This window comes from Elephas maximus, chromosome 18 (assembly GCF_024166365.1).
Source record: "Elephas maximus indicus isolate mEleMax1 chromosome 18, mEleMax1 primary haplotype, whole genome shotgun sequence".
NCBI classification, from domain to species: domain Eukaryota; kingdom Metazoa; phylum Chordata; class Mammalia; order Proboscidea; family Elephantidae; genus Elephas; species Elephas maximus.
This window is the reverse complement of record NC_064836.1, coordinates 36,194,853-36,215,532: the sequence shown is the minus strand read 5'-3', so window position 1 is coordinate 36,215,532 and position 20,680 is coordinate 36,194,853. Positions and strand designations below refer to the sequence as shown.

Here is a 20,680-nt window from a genome sequence, read left to right as displayed (position 1 = left end):
GAGAACTTTTTCAATTTAATGACTGCATCTGTCCATCTAATTGGAGTTATGTGTGCTTTATTTCACATTCCAGATGATCTTAACCTAGGTGGCATCATAGCGGCTATAGTCATTGTGGCCTTAGTGATTTCCGTTTGTGGCCTTGGTGTGTGCTATGCTCAGAGGAAAGGCTACTTTTCAAGTAAGTGCATTTTACCTTTCTTTGATAGGCAACTTCCTAATGGAGATACGGCTTTCTTATTAGACACAGTTTTTCCTAAAAAATTCTAACAAAGTCTAGAGCATATTTTTCATCAATTTTCTGCAGTAGAAAATGCCCTAGATGACACGCAGGCCAGTTATCAAGCACCTTGGAAGGCATAGGGAGAAAAGGCAGAATAGTCTCATTGCAAAATGTCAGGGAACACCACAGACTATGTGAGAGGGACCCTGGTAGTGCAGCAATCCTGTGAGAGCACCTCCACATGGATGGATTTTTATAGTTGGAGCCCTGGTGGTGCAGTGGTTAAGAGCCTGGCTACTAACCGAAAGGTCGGCAGCTTGAGTCCACTTGCCGCTCCTTGGTAACCTTATGGGACAGAGTAAATTTTTTTTTATACATGTAGTTAAGATATTTGTGTTTTTAGGGTAGGAATTGTAGATCTCAATATGAAAATTGATTTCTAGTTTTATAAGAAATTTCATCGAAATAAATCGGTGAAAAGTTTTATCAGTGTAGAACTGTGAAATGTGGAATGCAAATTTAGCACTATATTTAGAAGAGAATTGTTCAAGAAATACCAGACCGAGGCTATTAGTAGAGTTGCTTCTGAACAAGGATTTTGTTTTTTCCAAGTTTAGAGCTCTTGTATCTCCAGACCCCCATTGAGTGATGTAGAAGGTTTGATGTAAATGAGTGAGACTGAAAAATAACATATTTTATTCTCTTAATGCATGTCTTCACTCCCTATCTTTAAAATTATCTGAGCGCTCAAAAGCTGCAGAATTCTGTCACTTCCAGTGGCACTGGTGTATAAAGTAGATTTTTTTTAATGGGATAATAAATGTATAAAAAATTATAGTATGAATAAATTTAAGGTTCACCATGAACATTAGTTTTGGAATTTAGGTTTTAAAATATTTTATACCAAACTTAAATTTAGAAGAGGTTTCTAATGTTATATATAAAATGTGTTATGTACATAATATATACATGAATATGTATTATGTGTCATAAAATGTGTCCATGAACATAGTTTCAAGCGGACTCCTTATAATTAAGAATAACTGCTCTGTAAATTGTAGTAACTGTTCTTGTGTATGGTGCTCCAGTCTCGCCCAATGTAATGTAATTTTATGAACGGAATTCGGCTGAGGCCCCCCCTGCTGGTCACCAGGGGAAGTACAAACAGATAAGATTGCTCTTTCAAAATTCTTGTCATTTTTATACTTTCAAAGAATACCTGTCAGAGTGTTTTTAATGAAGATTTGGTAAACAAACTTTGCTTGAAATACTTGAATTAACTAAAGAGTTGGCTTAGGTATTAGGAGACCGCTAGCTAAGAATGCTACTCCTGTTTTGAAATGGCAGAAAACTTACCCAAGAAGAATGATTTTCTTGAACTTGCATTTAGAACAGGGGTAGCAGACTGCAGCCCGTGAGCCAAATCTGGCCTACTGCCTGTTTTTCTATGGCCTGTGAGCTAAGGATGACTTTTACAGACGAGCATTTGCAATCTCTTTGGTGATAAAAAAAAAAGATAGGGCACGTTAACTGTGAACTCCAATGGAGAGAAACCTTCTCCCCCAAAAGGAATTCCAATCGTCTCATTAGCAGACATGTATTACAAAATTTTGATGATGATGATTATTTTTAATTTCATCAAGAAAAGTTTTTTTGGAAATTTGTTCTTATCAGAACCTATGTAATATCTTTGATGTTGCCTCTCGGCAAAGCCTACAGTGTTTACCATTTGAACTGTCAACAGAAAGTTTGCCAACCCTTGATTTACAAGGTACAGATGGCAAATGAGGATCAAGATTGAGAAAAAGAAATTAAGCTATACTTGTTTTTCTATGAATCTGTATCATGCCGTATTAACTCTTGCATTAATGGTATCCACTTATTCTTTTGCAGAAGAATCCACCCTTCAGTAAGTATACTTTCCTTAAGATACCCACAAAAAACCCAGTGCCAATGCATGCCTTTTTTCTGTAACAACTAATTTTCTGTTAATCATTTGTTCAATGGAGAATGTGGGAAGTTGGGTTACTTGTGTAGGTTTAATCCATTGGGAAGTTACTCAAGTTCGTCTAAAGAGACAGCACAACTCATGTCTCACCCCTACTTGTAAATAATGTTTGATTACCTAGACAGGAAATATGTTCAGTAATTTGACTTCATAGGCATTTCCATGGTATTTCTCTTAAAAAGGCATTTGTTGCATTTCACTAAATTGAAAATTGTCAAATAAAATTTTACTGACTTTTTTTCATGAATAGATATTTATTGAATACCTGTTTTGTGCCCAACACTGCTACAAGGACTGGGGACAAGAAGTGAACAAAACAGAGAAAAAAAAAACCCCACAAAACTCCACGTTTTAGAGCTTACATTCTAATAGAAAAAATGCACAGGGAAACAAACTCTATAGCATGTCAAACGGTGATAAGTATTATGGAGAAAAATGAAATAGTTGTGGGGATAGAGAATATACAGGGTAGGAGTGAAGACGGTCATTTAAAATAGGGTGGTCAAGGAAGGCCTCACTGATAAGGTGATGCTTGAGAAAGACCTGTGAGAGGTGAGGGAACAAGTCATAACCATGAGAAGATTATTCCAGCGGAGGGGGGAGAACAGATGGAGAGATGATGAGGCCAGGCATGCCTGGAGTATCTGAGGAACAACAGCAAGAGGACCCATGGGGTTGCAAGAGTGAGGGAAGGGAGAAAATAGCTGAGCAGAAGAAGCAAGGCCAGATGGTGAGGGGTTCCCTCTTGGCAACTGTGAGGACTCTGGCTTTAAAGTCATTGAGTAAGATGGAAAATCATTGGGGAGCTTTGAGCACAGGTGTCGCATCATCTTACCTCTGAAAAGGCTCACACTGGCTGTTACGTTGCAAATAAACTATAAGGTGGCAAAGGGAAGACACGAGGAGATCAGTCAGGAAGTGACTGCGATAATCTAGGCAAGAGAGGATGGCTCTGGGACCAAAGCAGTGGTGTTGGAGATGGTGAAAGTGATTGGATTCTGGATATATTTTTAACAATTTGATGATTGGTAGCATGCAGGTATGAGCCCTGGTGGTGTAGTGGTTAAGCAGGTGGCTGCTAACTGAAAGGTTGGCGGTTCTAACCCACCAGCTGCTCCACGGGAGAAAGATGGGGCAGTCTGCTTCCCTAAAGATTATAGCCTTGGAAACCCTATGGGGTGGTTCTGCTGTGGACTACAGGGTTGTTGTGAGTTGGAATCAACTCGACAGCAACAGGTTTGGTTTGGGGGTGGGAGGTTAGGATGCAGGTAATGAGAGAAGGGAGAAATCAAAGACGGCTCTAAAGTTACACGAAGTATAGAGTTACCATTTACTGAAGTGTGGGAGATTTTAGGAGGAGCAGGGCTGAGAATGGTGGTGGGGGTGAGTGGAAAAAGTCTGGAGTATTCTGGAAATTTAATATTTGAGATGCTTATTAAACTTTCAAGTAGAAGTAATCAATGAGAAACTGAATATATGACTATGGAGTGTGGAGAAGTATCTTAACTGGAGATAGAAATTTAGGGGAATCATTGGTGCATGAGATATGGATGAGATCACCAGGGTCCCCAATTTATATGCCCTTGATTTGTGGCTGTCCATATACATACAGAAATGGGAGACCCAAATTCAGCCTATGGACATTCCCCTCTACTCTCAGCTGCTATGGCTTAAGAACCTTGATTTGAAGACCTAACTGCAATTAATTTCCTATTCCCAGACTTCCTCTTCAACCTGGTCTCTAGGTCTTATGATATCCCAGTACAAGTCTAAATATGAAATCCAAGTCATTGGGACCAGCACTAGCAAAGGAAGTGAGTTCAGAAAAGTAGGGCAGGCCTGATTGTGTAGCTACACTCCCTTCAGGTAATAGTGAGCACTTTTACTTTCATTGAGGAAGACGGAAATTCACTGGGGAGTTTTGAGCAGAGAAGAGACATCATCTTCCATAAGAGGAAAGTGGGCATTGCTGGGAGAGAGGGTTAGTCTTCCTTTCAGTTACTGTGTCTCCACCAACCCCGGCAATAATCTATGATGTGATATCTTTATTCCTGGACACAACTCCTCCCAGTCCTTAAACCCACAGCTCTGAAAATGTGTTGAATGATTAATTAGATGACTGGAACCCTAGCTGCCACCTACAGCTTTGTTTCCATGGAAAAAATTGAATTTTGAGATTATAATAATCAACTTAAAATTAAGCATCCAAAATGTTTAATGTTAATAAGTTGAAAGCCATGTCTGGTTTCTGGTTTACTGTACTAACCTAGGTTACATTTAGATGCATGGATGTTTCATGCATGGCTTTCTCTGTCAATATTATCCATAAATATAAGAAATTTAATGAGAGATTGCTGGCTTTTGTTCTACCTGGCTAAGATAGATATTTGTCTTCCTGCTGGGAAAATGTCTGGGGGTAACATTACCTAACAGAGTGTATGTGTTTCAAGAATTGAAAGTGATAATCTGGTAAATATTGTCTTTTATGTTCCACAAACAGGAAGAATAATTCTACATCTAAAACCACTACGAGTGAAAATGTGAGTACTTTCTAAGTGTATTTATGGAACGGATGTGTTTAGGGAAGAAGGCTGGGAAGCGAAGTTAACTGTACAGCAATGGTGGACTTTTCCTTTGTATTACTGTCTATTCCTGGTGTTTAGAAGACACTAAGTAAATGTTAGCTTCCTTCTCTTGTCTAGGGTGGCATGATAAAATTCCTAGTATCTGTAGAGCAATTATAGAAAGTGATCTTTACCATATCATTATTTTCTCTCATGATGCTTTGTTATTCTGACGCCATAATATTGCTAGGTCTGGCATTACCAGCTCCATTTTATAAACGAGAAAATGAGGCCCATGTTTTCATAGGAAAATGGTGGTGGAGCTGGGACCCAGCTTGATCAGGCAATCATTTAATACCACTTCCAGCAGATCTGTGGTCCCAGGACTCTCCTTTGGTTAATCAGAACATTTGCGTAGTTTGGGGATTTGGAATAGCCTCTGCTGCTGCTGAAGAGAGCATTTCAGGAACCCTTGAAAAGATGCAATAAATATCTGACACAGAAGGTGTAGGGAATACAATTTAGACATTTGGAGCCTTATGCACTTTTGCATTTGTATACACTACAATGAAGCACTAAATAACATCACTGCTCAGGGTGGGTGGCTCTTGGATGGTGTATTAACCCAGGGTGGCCATAACAAATTAAACTTGGTGGGTAGCTTAAAACACCACAAATTTATTCTCTCACCATTCTGGAGTTCAAGAGTCCAAAATGAAGGTGTCCTCAGGGTTGGTACCCTCTGGGGGTCAAAGGGAGAATCCATTCCATGCCTCCCTCTTAGCTTCTGGTGGCTGTTTGCAACCCTTGGTGTTTCATGGCGTGGGGCTGCATAACTCCAATCTCTGCCTCTATCTTCACATGGCCTTCTGTCTGTGTCTCTATGTCTTTTCCTTTTCTATCTCTCATAAGGACATTAGTCATTGGATTTAGGGCCCACCCTAATTCAAGATGATCATTTCTCAAGATCCTTACCTTAATTACATCTGCAAAAATCTTTTTCCAAGTAAGGTCAAATTCTGAGGCTCCAGGAGGACATATTTTTGGGGGGCTATAATTCAACCCAATACAAATGGATATTCAATATTCTGAGTATTTGTTTAGGATTACAATGGATGAGAGGGAGGGGAGTCCAGTGTCATTAGAAGCCTAAGGCCTTTCTTGAGAAATAGAGTGATGGCTCTCAGAATTCCTTAGTACTTAGTACTTAGTGGCAAGAATTCTCTTAGATTTCCTTTGGGGTTGTTGTGAGCATCAGTATCTAAAATAATCTCCTTAGATGGTTATTATGGTCACCGATGTTTGAAATTTCTCTTGAATTTGAATTTTTAAACATTATTGTCTACTCCAGGATCTGTCTTATCACAGGAGTCACTTTATTCTGTAGATTACTACACTTGAAAGCATATTGTTCTTTAATTGGGAACCAGCAACATGTAATCCCATATTTGCTCTACAATTTATGGAACGTACTCCTCAGTTGTAGAGTAAAATAGTTCCATCCCATCAAACATTAAGGAGGCACTTTGTGCTGAAGCAGAAGAACAGAGCCTTTTACTTTTTTTTGTCTTCCTCTGCATTGCCTTCATCAGCCGCTTCAATTCCAGTTTTGCCCTAGATTTGCACTTCTCAACTTCATCAACACAGTTGATATTTTCAACCAGATAATCTTGGTGTGGGGCCATCTTGTACATTATAGGATGTTTAGCACCATCCCTGGCTTCTACCCACTAGATGCCAATAGCACATCCACCATTACCAGGTGTGAAAACCAAATATATCTCCAGACATTGCCAAATGTCCCCTGGGGAAGTGGGGTGATGGTGGGGTGGGGGGAGAGGCAAAATTGCACGTAGTTGAGAACCACATATTTAGAAGATCTAGTGAGAAGAAAGGGGCAACACTAGGATACTGATCTGAGCTGAAGTAAAATTATTGGGAAACTAAACTGAATCCACGAGATTCATTCTGAATGGCTTAGAAGTTTTCACAGAACCTCAGAATTAATCCAATCACTCAGAGATTTTTCTGAACTGACACCAGGCTCTGGTCAAAGTTGTTAGAATTACACTGGGATTCAAGGCTTAAGTTGGTCTCAGCTGGGATCCACATGTTTGGGAATGGGCAGGGTGTATCAGATGGTCCATGGCTGTTTGAAAGTTGGGTCTTCAAGAGGAACCAAATTCTTATCAGTATTTAGCTGGGTCATAAGCCCATTTAATAGGCTTTATTTTTCAAATAAGTCATCAAAAGTTAAAAGTGAAATGTAAAAGGAAGTTCATCATACCAAAAAATATGTGACCATTCAAAATGATGGTTTTGGAGAAGATAAAAAGAGAGTAACAAGGCAGAGAGATCATGGCACTATAGATAGCAGCACCATGTCGTCCCTTCACACCAAAGGCCTGAAAAACTAAGTAAAACAGAGACAAACGTCAGTCCTGGAACCCTAAGCATCAAACGAAGAGATAAAGAACTCAGCCAAGCACTGAATGGAATAAGAAACTGACAGAGAACGGAGAGCGAGGAGAGATACAAACAGAGGTCCCCGTATCAGCTAACGCAGCACGGATTCACCATCTTGGACTCCTGTCAGAGATCAGTGGACAAGGAGTACGAGAAAGCAGCTTCATGGAGCTCCCAGCAGGAGACATACAGACCCCCCAGTAAACAGCAATATATGCTTTCCTACCCCCTGCCCTTCTCCCCCCTGCTCAGCCTCTGTTGCTTCTTAGCTGGCTGCAGTTGCTCAGCCAGCCAAGAAGTGCAGGCTCCATCCTGCTTGGATTTGCCCTGCCCACACTGGAGATCGGTGGCAGGGAATATGGGAAAGCAGCTTCACAGAGCTCCTAGCAGGAGACAGAGCACCCAGTAACCAACGATATATGCTTTCCCACCCCTACCCTTCTTCCCTCTGCTCAGCTTCTGCCGCTTCGTGCCGGGCACAGGCTCTTGGCCGGGAGGCACCAGCTCCAGCTCCATGGTGCTTGGACTTACCCTGTTCACACTGGCCAGCTACCTCAGTGCCATTTCTTTGTCCACACATCACAACCTTTCCCCTCCTTCCTGCCTACCTGCACCATGCACTGAATATCACACCCCTGAGCAGCACAGGCACAGCCTACTGGAACCTGCCCTGCACTGACTCCCATCCTGCCCTGTCAGCCCTAGTACATGCCACAAACAACCCATCCCAGCCCTTACTCTTCAGCTGTGCCTGCCCTGCTGCACCACAGCTGAGTGACTGGCCCTGCCCATTAGACAAGGAGGTGAAAAGTATCATGTCCACAGATAAGCAAATAACAAAGAACGCACAGCCCACCTGCTCAGACATATCAAATAAAACAAAAAAAAAGCAGGACAAAACAATCAAATCTACAATCAATAAATGAAGAAAATAACTACTGAATCTCCCATAGACAGCAGATAATATAAAAACATATAAAACAAACAAGACAAGATGGTTCCAGTAGACATCCAAAATAAAACACCAGGTGACTTGCCAGTAGAAGAAGAGGCACTAGAACTACCTGATAGGGAATTCAGATCTCTAATATTCAGAGCTATCTAAGAGTTGAAGCAAAAAAGTAGACAAAAATGAGGAAAAAATAGACAAATTCATGGAAAATACAGACAGAAAATGGAAGAATTCAGGAAATAATACAGGAACAAAATGCCAAAATAAATTCACAACTAGAAATCATATACAAACAACAATTAGAAATCCAAAAGATAAACAATAAGATTTCAGAAATGGACAGTGTCATTGAAGGGCTGAGGAGCAGGTTTGAAACAATGGAAGACAGGATCAGCAAAATTGAAGACAAATACTTGGCTCCAACTTTGTTTGGGAAAAATCAGAAAAAAGACTGAAGAAACCCTGAGAATTATGTGGGATACAATCAAAAGCAAAAGTTTACAAGTGATCAGAGATCCAGAACAGGGGGAGGAAACGGAAAACACAGAGAGGATCACTAAAGAATTGCTGACAAAAAACTACCCTAAAATAAGAGATGAAAAACTGACCATCCAAAAAGCTCAATGAACACCATATAGGATAGACCCCAAAAGAAAATCACCAAGGTGTATCATAATCACACTTGCTAAAACCAAAGACAAAGAAAGAATCCTGAGAGCAGCTCGAGAAAAATGAAAAGTCACATACAGAGGGGAAACAATAAGACTAAGCTCTGATTATTCGGCAGAAACCATGCAGGCAAGAAGACAGTGAGATGAAATATACAACATCTTGGAAGAAAAAAATTGCCAACCAAGAATTATATATGTTGTAAAACTCTCATTCAAATATGATGGTGAAATTAGAACATTTCCAGATAAACAGAAATTAAGGGAATATGTAAAAACCAAACCAAACTTACATGAATTATGAAAGGGAATCCTTCGGTTTCAGAACAAACATCAGAGCACAACTTGAACCCAGGACACAAGATCGTACCAGCCAGGTACCAACCTAGGAAATGAACTCACAAGGACTATCCAAAACCGAAAGATTTTCAACAGGGAACCAGAGAGGTTAATCTGTAAATGAAAACAACATCAGAACAATAAAAGAGGGAATAAACAGTGTAGTTATAGAACTTTCTAATGGAGAGGAAGGCAAGGTGATACCGAGTAATAATACACTGGTTCAAAACTAGGAAGATAAGGGTCAATTTCAAGGTGGCCACAAAGAAAGTTGAACAAACCTACTCATCAAAATAAAGAAGAAAAACGTAAAGTCTCAGTAAAAGCAAAATCTACAAAAAATCCATAAACAAAAGAAATTCTGTACAGGACAGTAAGAGAAATAATGAAAACGTCAGCATCACACACACACAAAAAAAAGCACTACAAAATGACAACAATAAACTCACACCTATCAACAATTACACTGAATGTAAATGGCTTAAATGCACCCATAAAGAGACAGAGAGTGGCAGAATGGATTAAAAAGCAGGATCCACTAATATGCTGTCTATAAGAGACACACCTTAGAAACAAAGATGTAAATGTATTAAAAATCAAAGAATGGAAAAAATATATATATCAAGCAAACATCTTGTGGTAATAGTAATCTCAGATAAAATAGACTTTAAAACAAAATCCACCATAAAAAGAAGAGCACTATATAGTGATTAATAAGTGCTACGGCTGCTACCCAAAAGGTCGGCGGTTTGTAGTTCTACTCCATCCTATAGGGTCACTATGAGTCGGAAACAACTCGACAGCAGTGGGTATATAGTGATTAAAGGAATGATCCATTGTGAAGACATAACCATAATAAACATCTATGCACCTGATGACAGGGCTCCAAAATACATAAAACAAACTGTAATAGCACTGAAAAGAGAAACTGACAGTTCCACAATAATAGTAGGAGACTTCAACACACCACTCTTGGTAAAGGACGGAACATCTAGAAAGAAACTCGACAAAGATACAGAAGAGCTAAAGGGCACAATCAGCCAACTTGACCTCACAGGCATATACAGAACACTCCACCCAACAGCTGCAAAGTACACATTCTTTTCCAACGAACATGGGACGTTCTCCAGAATAGATCACATCTTAGGCCACAGGGCAACCCTCAACAAAATCCAAAACATTTAAATAATACAAAGTGTCTTCTCTGACCACAATGCCATCAAAGTAGAAATTAACAACAGGAAGTGCAAGGAAAAAAAAATCAATTACATAGAAACTGAATAACACCCTGCTTAAAAACCACTAGGTAATAGAAAAAATCTGAGACGGAATAAAAAAATTCCTAGATTCAAAAGAGAATAAAAACACATCATACCAAAACCTTTGGGACACAGCAAAGGCATTCCTCAGAAGTCAATCTATAGAAATAGATGTACATATCAAAAAAGAAGAAAGGGACAATATCAAAACATTACCTACACAATTCGAACAAATAGAAGAGAACAGCAAAAACAAAAACCCACAGTCACCAGAAGGAAGGGAATAATAAAGATCAGAGCAGAAATAAATGAAATAGAGAACAGAAAAACAGTAGAAAGAATCAACAAATCCAAAAGTTGGTTCTTTGAAAGGGTCAACAAAATTGACAAACCACTGGCCAAACTGGCAAAAGGAAAACACGAGAGGATGCAAATAGCCCAAATAAGAAATGAAATGAGGGACACTACAACAGACCTAACTGAAATAGAAAGGATCATAACACAGTATTATGAAAAACTATACACCAACAAATTTGAAAACCTAGAGGAAATGGACAAATTTCTAGAAACACACTACCTACTCAAACTAACACAAAATGATTTTTAAGTCTGAACAGACCCATAACAAGAGAAGAGGCTGAAAAGGTTAAAAAAAAAAAAAAAAAAAAACTCCCCCCCCAAAAAAAGCCCTGGCCCAGATGGCTTCACTGGAAAATTCTACCAAACATTCAGAGAAGAGCTCACACCAGTACTACTCAAACTCTGTCAGAACATAGAAAAGGAAGCGGTACTTCCAAATTCATTGTATGAAGGCAGCATAACCCTGATACCAAAACCGGGCAAAGACACCACAAAAAAAGAAAATCACAGACCAATATCTCTCATGAATATAGATGCAAACATTCTCAACAAAATTCTAGCCAATAGAGTTCAGCATCATATCAAAAAAATAATACACCAAGTAGGATTCATACCAGGTATGCAAGGATGGTTCAACATCAGAAAATCAATGCAATCCATGACATAAATAAAGGAATCACATGATTATCTCAATCTATAAAGAAAAGGCATTCAACAAAGTCCAACACCCATTCCTGATAAAAAAAAAAAAACCTCTCAATAAAATAGGTATAGAAGGGAAATTTCTTGATGTAATGCAAAACTAACAGCCAACATCATTCTTAATGGAGAGAGGCTGAAAACATTCCCCTTGAGAACAGGGACCAGACAAGGATGCCCTTTATCACCACTCCTATTTAATATTGTGCTGGAAGTCCTAGCTAGAGCAGTAAGGCAAGAAAAAGAAATAAAGGACAACCAAATTGGTAATGAAGAAGTTAAACTGTCCCTATTTGCAGGTAATATGATACTATCAATAGAAAACCCAAAAGACTTCATGAAAAAACTACTGGAACTAATAGATTCATCAGGGGAGCAGGATACAAGATCAGTTGAATTCCTATACACTAATAAAGAGAACGATGAAAAGGAAATCAGGAAAACAATACCATGTATCACAGCCCTTAAAGAAATAAAATACTTAGGAATAAATCTAACCAGGGATGTAAAAGATCTATACAAAGAAAACTACAAAACACTATTTCAAGAAACCAAAAGAGATCTACATAAATGGAAAAACATACCATGCTCATGAAAAGACTCAACATTGTGAAAATGACAATTCTACCCAAAGCAATTCACAAGTACAGTGCAATCCCGATTCAAATACCAACAACATTCTTTAAAGAGATGGAAAAAACCAATCATTATACGGAAAGGGGAGAAGCCCCAGATAAGTAAATCAATATTGAAGAAGAAGAATAAAGTAGGAGGACTCGCACTACCTGACCTCAGAACCTGCTATACAGCTATTGTAGTCAAAACAGCCTCGTACTGATACAATGACAGATACACTGACCAATGGAACAGAATTGAGAACCCAGATGTAAATCCATCCACTTAGGGTTACCTGATCTTCGACAAGGGCCCAAAGTCCATCAAATGGGGAAAAGACAGTCTTTTTAACTAATGGTGCTGGCAAAACTGGATGTCCATCTGCAAAAAAAAAAAAAAAAAAAAAACAATGAAACAAGACCCATACCTCACACCATACAGAAAAACTAATTCAAAATGGATCAAAGACCTAAATATAAAGCCAAAAACTATAAGGTTCATGGAAGAAAAAATAGGATCATCGCTAGAGGTCCTAATACACAGCATTAACAGGATACGAACCATAAACCAGCCACACACAAACTTCAGAAGATAACTGGAATCTTCTAAAAATTAAACACTTATGTTCATCAAAAGACTTCACTAAAAGAGTAAGAACAGAACTTAAAGACTGGGAAAAAAGTTTTGGCTATTACAAATCAGACAAAGGTCTAATGTCTAAAATCAACAAGAAAATCCAACACCTCTATAACAAAAAGACAATCCAATTAAAAAATGGGCAAAGGAAACCAACAGACTCTTCACCAAAGAAGATGTTAAAGTGGCCAACAGACACATGAGGAAATGCTCACGATCCCTAGCCGTTAGAGAAATGCAAATCAAAACGACAATGAGATACCATCTCACCTGGGCATTACTGGCATGAATCCTGTGTCGTTTCACATTTTCCCCATAGAATCCTTCAGTGTTACAACTAGAGGCTTGAATTTTTAATTCTGTTCTTTCAGCTTGAGAAATGCTGAATGCACATTTCATTATAATACTTTACTTTGTCTTCTTCAGTTATCCTTTGAAATCTTCTGTTCAGCTCTTTTACTTCATCATTTCTTCCATTCACTTCAGCTACTCGACGTTCAAGAACAAGTTTCAGAGTCTCTTCTGACATCCACTTTGGTCTTTTCTTCCTTTCTTGTCTTTTTAATGACATCGTGTTTTCTTCATGTATGATGTCCTTGATGTCATTCCATAACTCATCTATTCTTCAGTCTTTAACGTTCAATGTGTCCAATCTATTCTTGAATTGACTTGAAAGATCCCAGTTACTCAACTGTTTTTGTCTGTAGGCCATTTTATCTTAATATTTTTGTCAATGACTTGTGAGTCATAAAAAATACATTTTACTTAGTGATAATATTCTCTCTGGCTCATTATTATTATTATTATTATTTTTGCTATAGAAAATCTCATAAATGTAGAAACGTTGATAAAAAAAATGTTGATAGCATATTATAATGAGCCCCCATTTATCCATCTCCTAGCTTCAACAAGTATGAGCTTAAGGCCAATCTTGTTTCATCTAAATCTCAACCCACTTTCTCCACGCCTATCTCCAGAATTATTTTGAACCAAATGCCAGACATCACATCATTTTATTCATAAATATTTTGTGTGTTCCTTTTAAAAAATGAGGATATTTAAAAATACAGCCAAACTACCATTGTTACAACTAAAACTTAAAATTCATACTTTAATATTAACAGATAGCGAATCTTCCAGCTTCTCACAGTTGATTGAAACTTTTTTGTTTTTGGTAGTAAAGTTTGTTAATATCAGGATCCAAATAAAATCCATACATTGCAGTTGGTTGATATGTCTCCTAAATCTCTTTTCTCTTTTTAATATTACAATATAATTTCTTGAAGAAAATGAGTTGCTTTTATGGAAGAGTTTCCCACAGTCTGAATGCCACCTGGATATTGCTGACTGCATCCCCTCATGTCATTTAATATGTTTCTCTTTCCCCGGTAAATTGCATACAGTTAGATCTAGAGGCTTCGTCAGACTCAGGCTTGACTTTTTTTTTCCCCCAATCAGGAAAACTTAATAATTGGTGTTATGTACTTACATAGGCGATCCGGGTGTCTTTTGTGATGTCAGAGCTCTGGTGGCACAGTGGTTAAGCACTGGGTTGCTAATTAGAAGGTTGTGGATCGAACCCACCAGCCACTCCACAAGAAAAGATTTGGAAGTTTGCTTTTGTAAAGATTACAGCCTTGGAAACCCCATGGGGCAGTTCTACCCTGTCTAGAGGGTCACTATGAGTCAGAATCAACTTGATGGAGACAGGTTTGGTTTGGTTTTGTGATGTTAGCAGCCACTGATGCTCATTGCTACCATTGCTAAATGGTGATCCTCCAATTCTTTCATTCCTTCTTCATCTACCAGTTGGAATACTTCTGTAAAGAGAAACTTTTCTTCATCCATGGTTGGTTAATCTGAGATGTAATCGTTACGAGAAGAAAGAATAAATATTTGATTTTTATTTTTTAGTTTTCAAAATAAGGAATTGAATGCCTAGTGTTCTCAAAGGTACCCGGCAAGCATCTCAGGTCTCAGCTACACAAGTGTCATTCTCATTTGTTGTATTCACAATACACACCAACAGTCTCAGAATAACAATACCAACATTACCACTAACAATATAAAACTGAAAACAATTTAAGAATTTTATGTAGCACTTTTTTTTTCCTTTAGTTATAACCCACTAGGGAGGGAAGTCAAATTACTGTGTTTTAAAGTCACTTAATATACTGTAGGTATGATTTCATCACCAACTCAGTACACAATGAAATTACTCATTCTTGGAGTATTGTATTTTTGGTATTCTTTGGTTACTGCTACAGGGATTTTAAACTTTAGGTAGGGAGAGGAATGCCTATTATTGATGAAAGAGCCTTCCAAAACAAAATTTCAGTGCGTGCAACTTGAAAAGAGGAAGGGGAGTGTGGTTAACAGAGGAAATCAGAAAGAAAAGACGAAGAAAATTGGTCTTTATCTAATAGTCTGTGAAAAGAAGAAGGAAAAAAGTGCTTGAGCAGAGTTGGAAGCAATGTATATGTGAAAAGAACATTGCATTAAAAAGCAAATGAGCCCAGTTCTTGTCCCAGCTTAGCTATTAATTCATTGTGTGACCTCAGCCAATCACTTAGTTTTTCTGGTTCTCAATCTTCTTATGTGTATGTCTATTTATTTGTTGTGAACCTTATTTCACCAAGGACTTGGGCAAAACTAAGTAGATGCCTCAGTGGTACCACATGAATTAGGGCTGCATTTGGCCATGGATAACTGGAAACCCCACAGTGATGGCTTAAACAGAGAGGTATTTATGTATTTTTAATAGAATGAAATCTGAGGTGAGCAGTCCTAGTCTGATGCAGCAAATCCATGATGGAAACTTTCATCTTTCTGCTCCATCTGTTTTGCTTTGTGGCTTTTATTCTATGGATCACAAAATGGCTGATGTACTTCCAACAATTACATCTCTTTTCCAAAGAGTAAGAAACCAAACCCCAAACCCATTGCTGTCAGGTCGACTTCGACTCATAGCAACCCTGAAGGACGGAGTAGAACTGCCCCATAGGGTTTCCAAGGCTGTAAATCTTTGCAGAAGCAGACCGCCACATCGTTCTCCTGCAGAGCGGCTAGTGGGTTCAAACCACCAGCCTCTCAGTCAGCAGCCGAGTGCTTGACCACTGCACGACTAGGGTAGGGTTCAGGGGTGAGAAAGGGAAGTGATTATACCAACAGACATTATTTACCTATCATTTGCTTGAACTATAACGCATGGCCACCTCTAGGTGAGAAAGATATTGGGATATTGTGTTTTCACTTTTTATAGTTCTATAGTGGAGAAGGAAACCTTGGTGGCGTAGTGGTTAAGAGTTATGGCTACTAACTAAAAGGTCAGCAGTTCGAATCCACCAGGTAGGTGCTCCTTGGAAACTGTATGGGGCATTCTACTCTGTCCTATAGGGTTGCTATGAGTCAGAATAGACTTGAAGGCAACAGGTTTGGCTAGTTGTTTTTTTTTTTTTCATAGTAGAAAAGGTGGTTGGAATGGGTATTGATGAACCAGTCTACACTATCACAGATGACTTCCAAGTGTAATATATTATCTCTTGTGTATATCTTCAAAGCTTGCTTATAAAAGCTCTATGCAAGGAAATCTACAAATGAAAACAATTGGAGACCAGATTTACACAAACACGACTTCTCTTGCTTTAATTTCAGTCCTAGTTTTTTACTCTCTGAGCAAAGTTTCAAAAGTATATTGAGTCCCAGTATTTACTTAATTCCTAATAAAATAGATTTAATTAAGTATATGTTGGCTTGTACCTATGAGATTCTCACAGTAGATATAACTTTATACTCATTTCTTTAAATATGAATTAATACATAATATTTAAATTTGGTTTTCTTTTTTTTCCCCTAGGATTTCAAGCACACAAAGTCATTTATAATTTAAAAGAACTGCACCTTTGAGCTACGCCAAAACAAAAATACAATTACTATATGAGTTTTTAAAGATTATAAAACTTTACTTTGTCTTACATTTGCAAAGAGGTACATGAAGAAATGATATTGGTATCTTACTATAATTTTTGTGACTTTTAAATCACCTGAAATTGTTATCATTTTAAACAAATAGCTCTGTGAACCCTTAAAATACTGTCTAATTTCTTGTGTCTGGAGAATGTTAAGAGCACCAAAATACTCTGTAATATACTGGGGTTTGTGAAATGCTAACAAATGTTCTAACTTCTAGAAAAAGCTACTAAAATATCTCATACTGTCTGTGAAATCAATCCAACAGAACATGAAGGGAGCAACTGTACATATTCCCTGTGCAAGGGTCTGATTTAAGGCATTCAAAATATACTGACAGATGCAGAAAGAATGTCTGGTCTAGTTTCTACCAGAATCCTCTTTTCTCCCCTAAATAATCCTTGTTCTGCTGCTCATTTATCACGAATATATCCACTGAAGGGCAGTAGTGGGATTGTATCTTATTTCCAAGGATTTGTGCTCTGTTTACTTTCATTTCTGAGAACTGAAAGCAACATGGAGAAAAACACCTCCTGGCCGGCGCTCCCAAGATGCGCCGTGTAGGACTCGTCTGGTGTCTGCTGTTTATTTCTTCGTTAAACATTATTTTGAGAGTCAAACACAAACCCAAGCGGCTTCTTTCACCCCTGGGACTGCCTGTTGCTATTTCCTTCCCTCTCAAGCCCCTTTAAAAAGGATCAGTGAGCTTTGGAGTACCCACAATGGCCTGGAGCTCGACTTTGGAATTTGCGCGACTGGAGCCTCCATGTAACCCTGCAGATAACTTTCCCTGCGTGAACGGTGATGGCATGTCTTCCTGTCTCTGAGAACCATAAAGTGAAATTCTGGGCCGGCGAGCCCCTTCTGTTAGGGCAAGACATTTGACAATCCTGCTTGTAGCGAAGCAAGGATATGTAGGGGAGAAAGTATTGTTGGACAAGTAAAATGAGATGAAAGAACACATTGTGGTTCCCTGCACTTGACACGAAGTGGGCACATAAGTGACAGCAGTTGAAGTGAAAAATGAGTGTAATAATCTGGTTTCTCAACTGATTAATCACAAAGCCCCCCCTCCCAGAAAAATAAAACAACAAACAAACCTGTTTGTTGCCATTGAGTTGATTCTGACTCAAAAATGAAAATACCAGTGATCATATTGATAGTGAGAACAATGACTCTATGTTAAAAAGCATAGTCAGTCACTGGGTGTGTGAACAGTCAAGCGCTGGACTACAAGCCAACAGGTTGGTGTTCAAACCCACTCAGAGGTATCTTGGAAGACAGGCCTGGCAATCTGCTTCTGAAAGGTTATAGCCATCGGAAACCCTACGGAGTAGTTCTACTCTGCGCACATGAGGCCTCCATGAGTTGGAATCGACTCAACTGCAACTAACAACATCGAAAGCATACTCATTTATAACTTATTTTAGTCATTTCATATTCAAAACAAAATATGGCTAAGGCATTTCCTGCTTTTCTAGGCATATCTGGATGAAAAGGTCACTCACTGCCTTTGACAAACCTGGAGCACAGTTAGGCTGTTTTTAAGAGTTCATCTTTCATGTAATGGGATCTTGCAGCTCAATAGGCAAAGCAAATCCCCAGGATTCACCGAACAAGTGAATGGATCGCACCGACTGGGTACCTAGCTTTGAGTGTGGACCCCAGGTCACCGGCAAGATGTCTGTTGTCAGAAGCCCCCCTTGACTTGTCTGTGGCATTTGATACTCCTCAATAGACTTCTGACCTCTTTCTAAATAAAGGTCTGGCTTCTATAACGTGCCTCATCCCCAAAGGTCAAATTATCACCACATTAGTCAGAAGGCTTCAAATGATTTCTGTAATGGGCCAGAGTGAATATTTTAAGCTTTGCAGACCATAAGTTCTCTCTCATAACCAGTCAACTCTGCCTTTGTAGCATGAGAGCAGCCATAGACACTAGACAAATGCGCGTGGCAGTGTTCCAATTAAACTTTATTGACAAAAATAAGCAGCAGACAGGATTTGGTCTGCAAGCATAGTTTCTCATCATGTGGCCTTGAACCATGAAAAAATATATATTTTAGTAAGAAATCAGTGAAATGTTCATGGTTTGAGTGAAGAATTTGGTTTGAGGAATGCTTTCTTCTTGCATTGTCAAGTGCCAAGGGAATATGTGAGTCTCAGAGATGCCTCTTCAGGCATACCTACTATCACACAAGATCAACTTCTTCAATCTCAATTCCACAAATCTACATTCTAGGGGAAAAAAATGTAGTGCCTTAGCTTTACTAATAGATGAAAAGCTGGTTTTTAATATGTTATAGGCCAGAGGATTCATTTTAGGCAGTACTAACATCTAACGCTTTCTTTGTGTCGAAAATATACTATACATTATGGTAAAAATATTGTATTCGGCTAAGTGAAAATCATTGTGTAAAAACCACTTTCTCCCACCGAAAGGACACAGTATTGAGCACTGGCTTTCTAATTTTTAAAAGCATGTCCACTGTGAGTCACCGGTGTCTGGACTTGTCTTTCCTTTTGCTTCTATTTGAAGGACTTGAACTCTAACAATTGGTAAAATCCCATTGTAATCCTTAAAGACATTTTGATTTTATTTGCCTGTAAGGAAATTGTGTTGTATAAGGATTAGGGCTTTGGAATGTTTAATAGCAAGTTTTGTTTAAAAAAAAAAAAATCTTTATTGTTGCTGTTGTAACTAGATTTAACTTATTTTTAGTTGGGGGTTTAACCTAACTAAATCTGGAACGAGTGATTGTTTTTCAATACAACTTTGCAAAGAGCTTCCTTCATCTCACAGGTGGTTTTATTTGATTAATGTATTAAATGCGTTAATAAAAATAGCTGAACTTGTTAAAGTTTTAGCCCCATTAAACAGTGCAGGGAGCATATCATCCACCAATTGTTGTTAAATAAAACCCAGGAAACTGCACCCTCTTACCATGGTAGCTGCAAGGCTAGCTCCTGACCTGCTGAAGACTAGAATCTCATCTTCTCTCAGTCTGGATGCCTGCCAACCTCTCAAACTCTGAAAAACTGCTCTGAAAATGAAAAGCAAAGACTATTGAACACTTTATATATGTCAGAGCAAGTGGGGGTAAAGGTGTATAAAATCGCATTTATCTCAACAGGGCTAATAAGTGGGCAATGTTGTCATTTTACAGATGAGACAGACTCAGAGACAGTGACTTGCCAAGGTCTCAGAATTGAAGGGTGAAGACTCGGTGTAAACCCTGGTCTGTCTGATCCAGGACACCCAATACTTCTCCTCTGCACTCAACACTCCTTCCTTTTAAGTCCTCATGTCCTTCATTCTCACCACACCTGCCCTTCATCCTCAGTAATCTCCAGCTTGTCAAACCCAGTCTCACAGCCTATAACACCTTTCTGCATATCTTTTGGCCCCCTGGTGGTGCAGTGGTTACAAACCCAGGCTGCAAACCAAAAGGTCATCAGTTGGAATCCACCAGCCGCTTCTTGGAAACCCTCTGGGGCAGCACTACTCTGTCCTATAGGGTCACTATGAGTCAGGATTGGCTCAAAGGCAATAAGTTTAGTTTTTTTGTTTTTTGGTTTTTTTTTTGCCTTTCTTTTACTCCCTGTTGCCGTTAGGTGCTGTCAAGTAGGTTCTGACTCACAGTGACCCCATGTACAACAGACCAAAACATTGCCTGGTCCTGCGCCATCTTCACAAACGTTGTTAAGCTTGAGCCCATTGTTGCAGTGTCAGTCCATTTTGTTGAGGGTCTTCCTCTTTTTTGCTGATCCTCTACCTTACCATGATGTCCTTCTCCAGGGACTGGTCCCTCCTGACAACATGTCCAGAGTGGGCCCTTTCATTCTCTCCTACTCTTCCTCACTCTCCATGACCAAATCTCTAACCTTATTTTTTTTTTAAAAAAAGAAGCTAACCATAATG

At 38.8% G+C, this 20,680-nt stretch overlaps 1 protein-coding gene across 1 annotated transcript in view; it reads left to right on the top strand.

Moving 5' to 3' along the window:
- JAM2 (junctional adhesion molecule 2) overlaps positions 1-20,122 on the top strand; it is an 89,209-nt gene extending 69,087 nt beyond the window's left edge. The window contains exons 7-10 of the mRNA XM_049858549.1: positions 74-181; positions 2,117-2,132; positions 4,732-4,771; positions 16,646-20,122. Coding sequence (XP_049714506.1) covers positions 74-181; positions 2,117-2,132; positions 4,732-4,771; positions 16,646-16,678 — 197 coding nt within the window. The 3' untranslated portion in view covers positions 16,679-20,122. The remainder of the gene's footprint in view (positions 1-73; positions 182-2,116; positions 2,133-4,731; positions 4,772-16,645) is intronic.
- Positions 20,123-20,680: the final 558 nt, after the last annotated feature.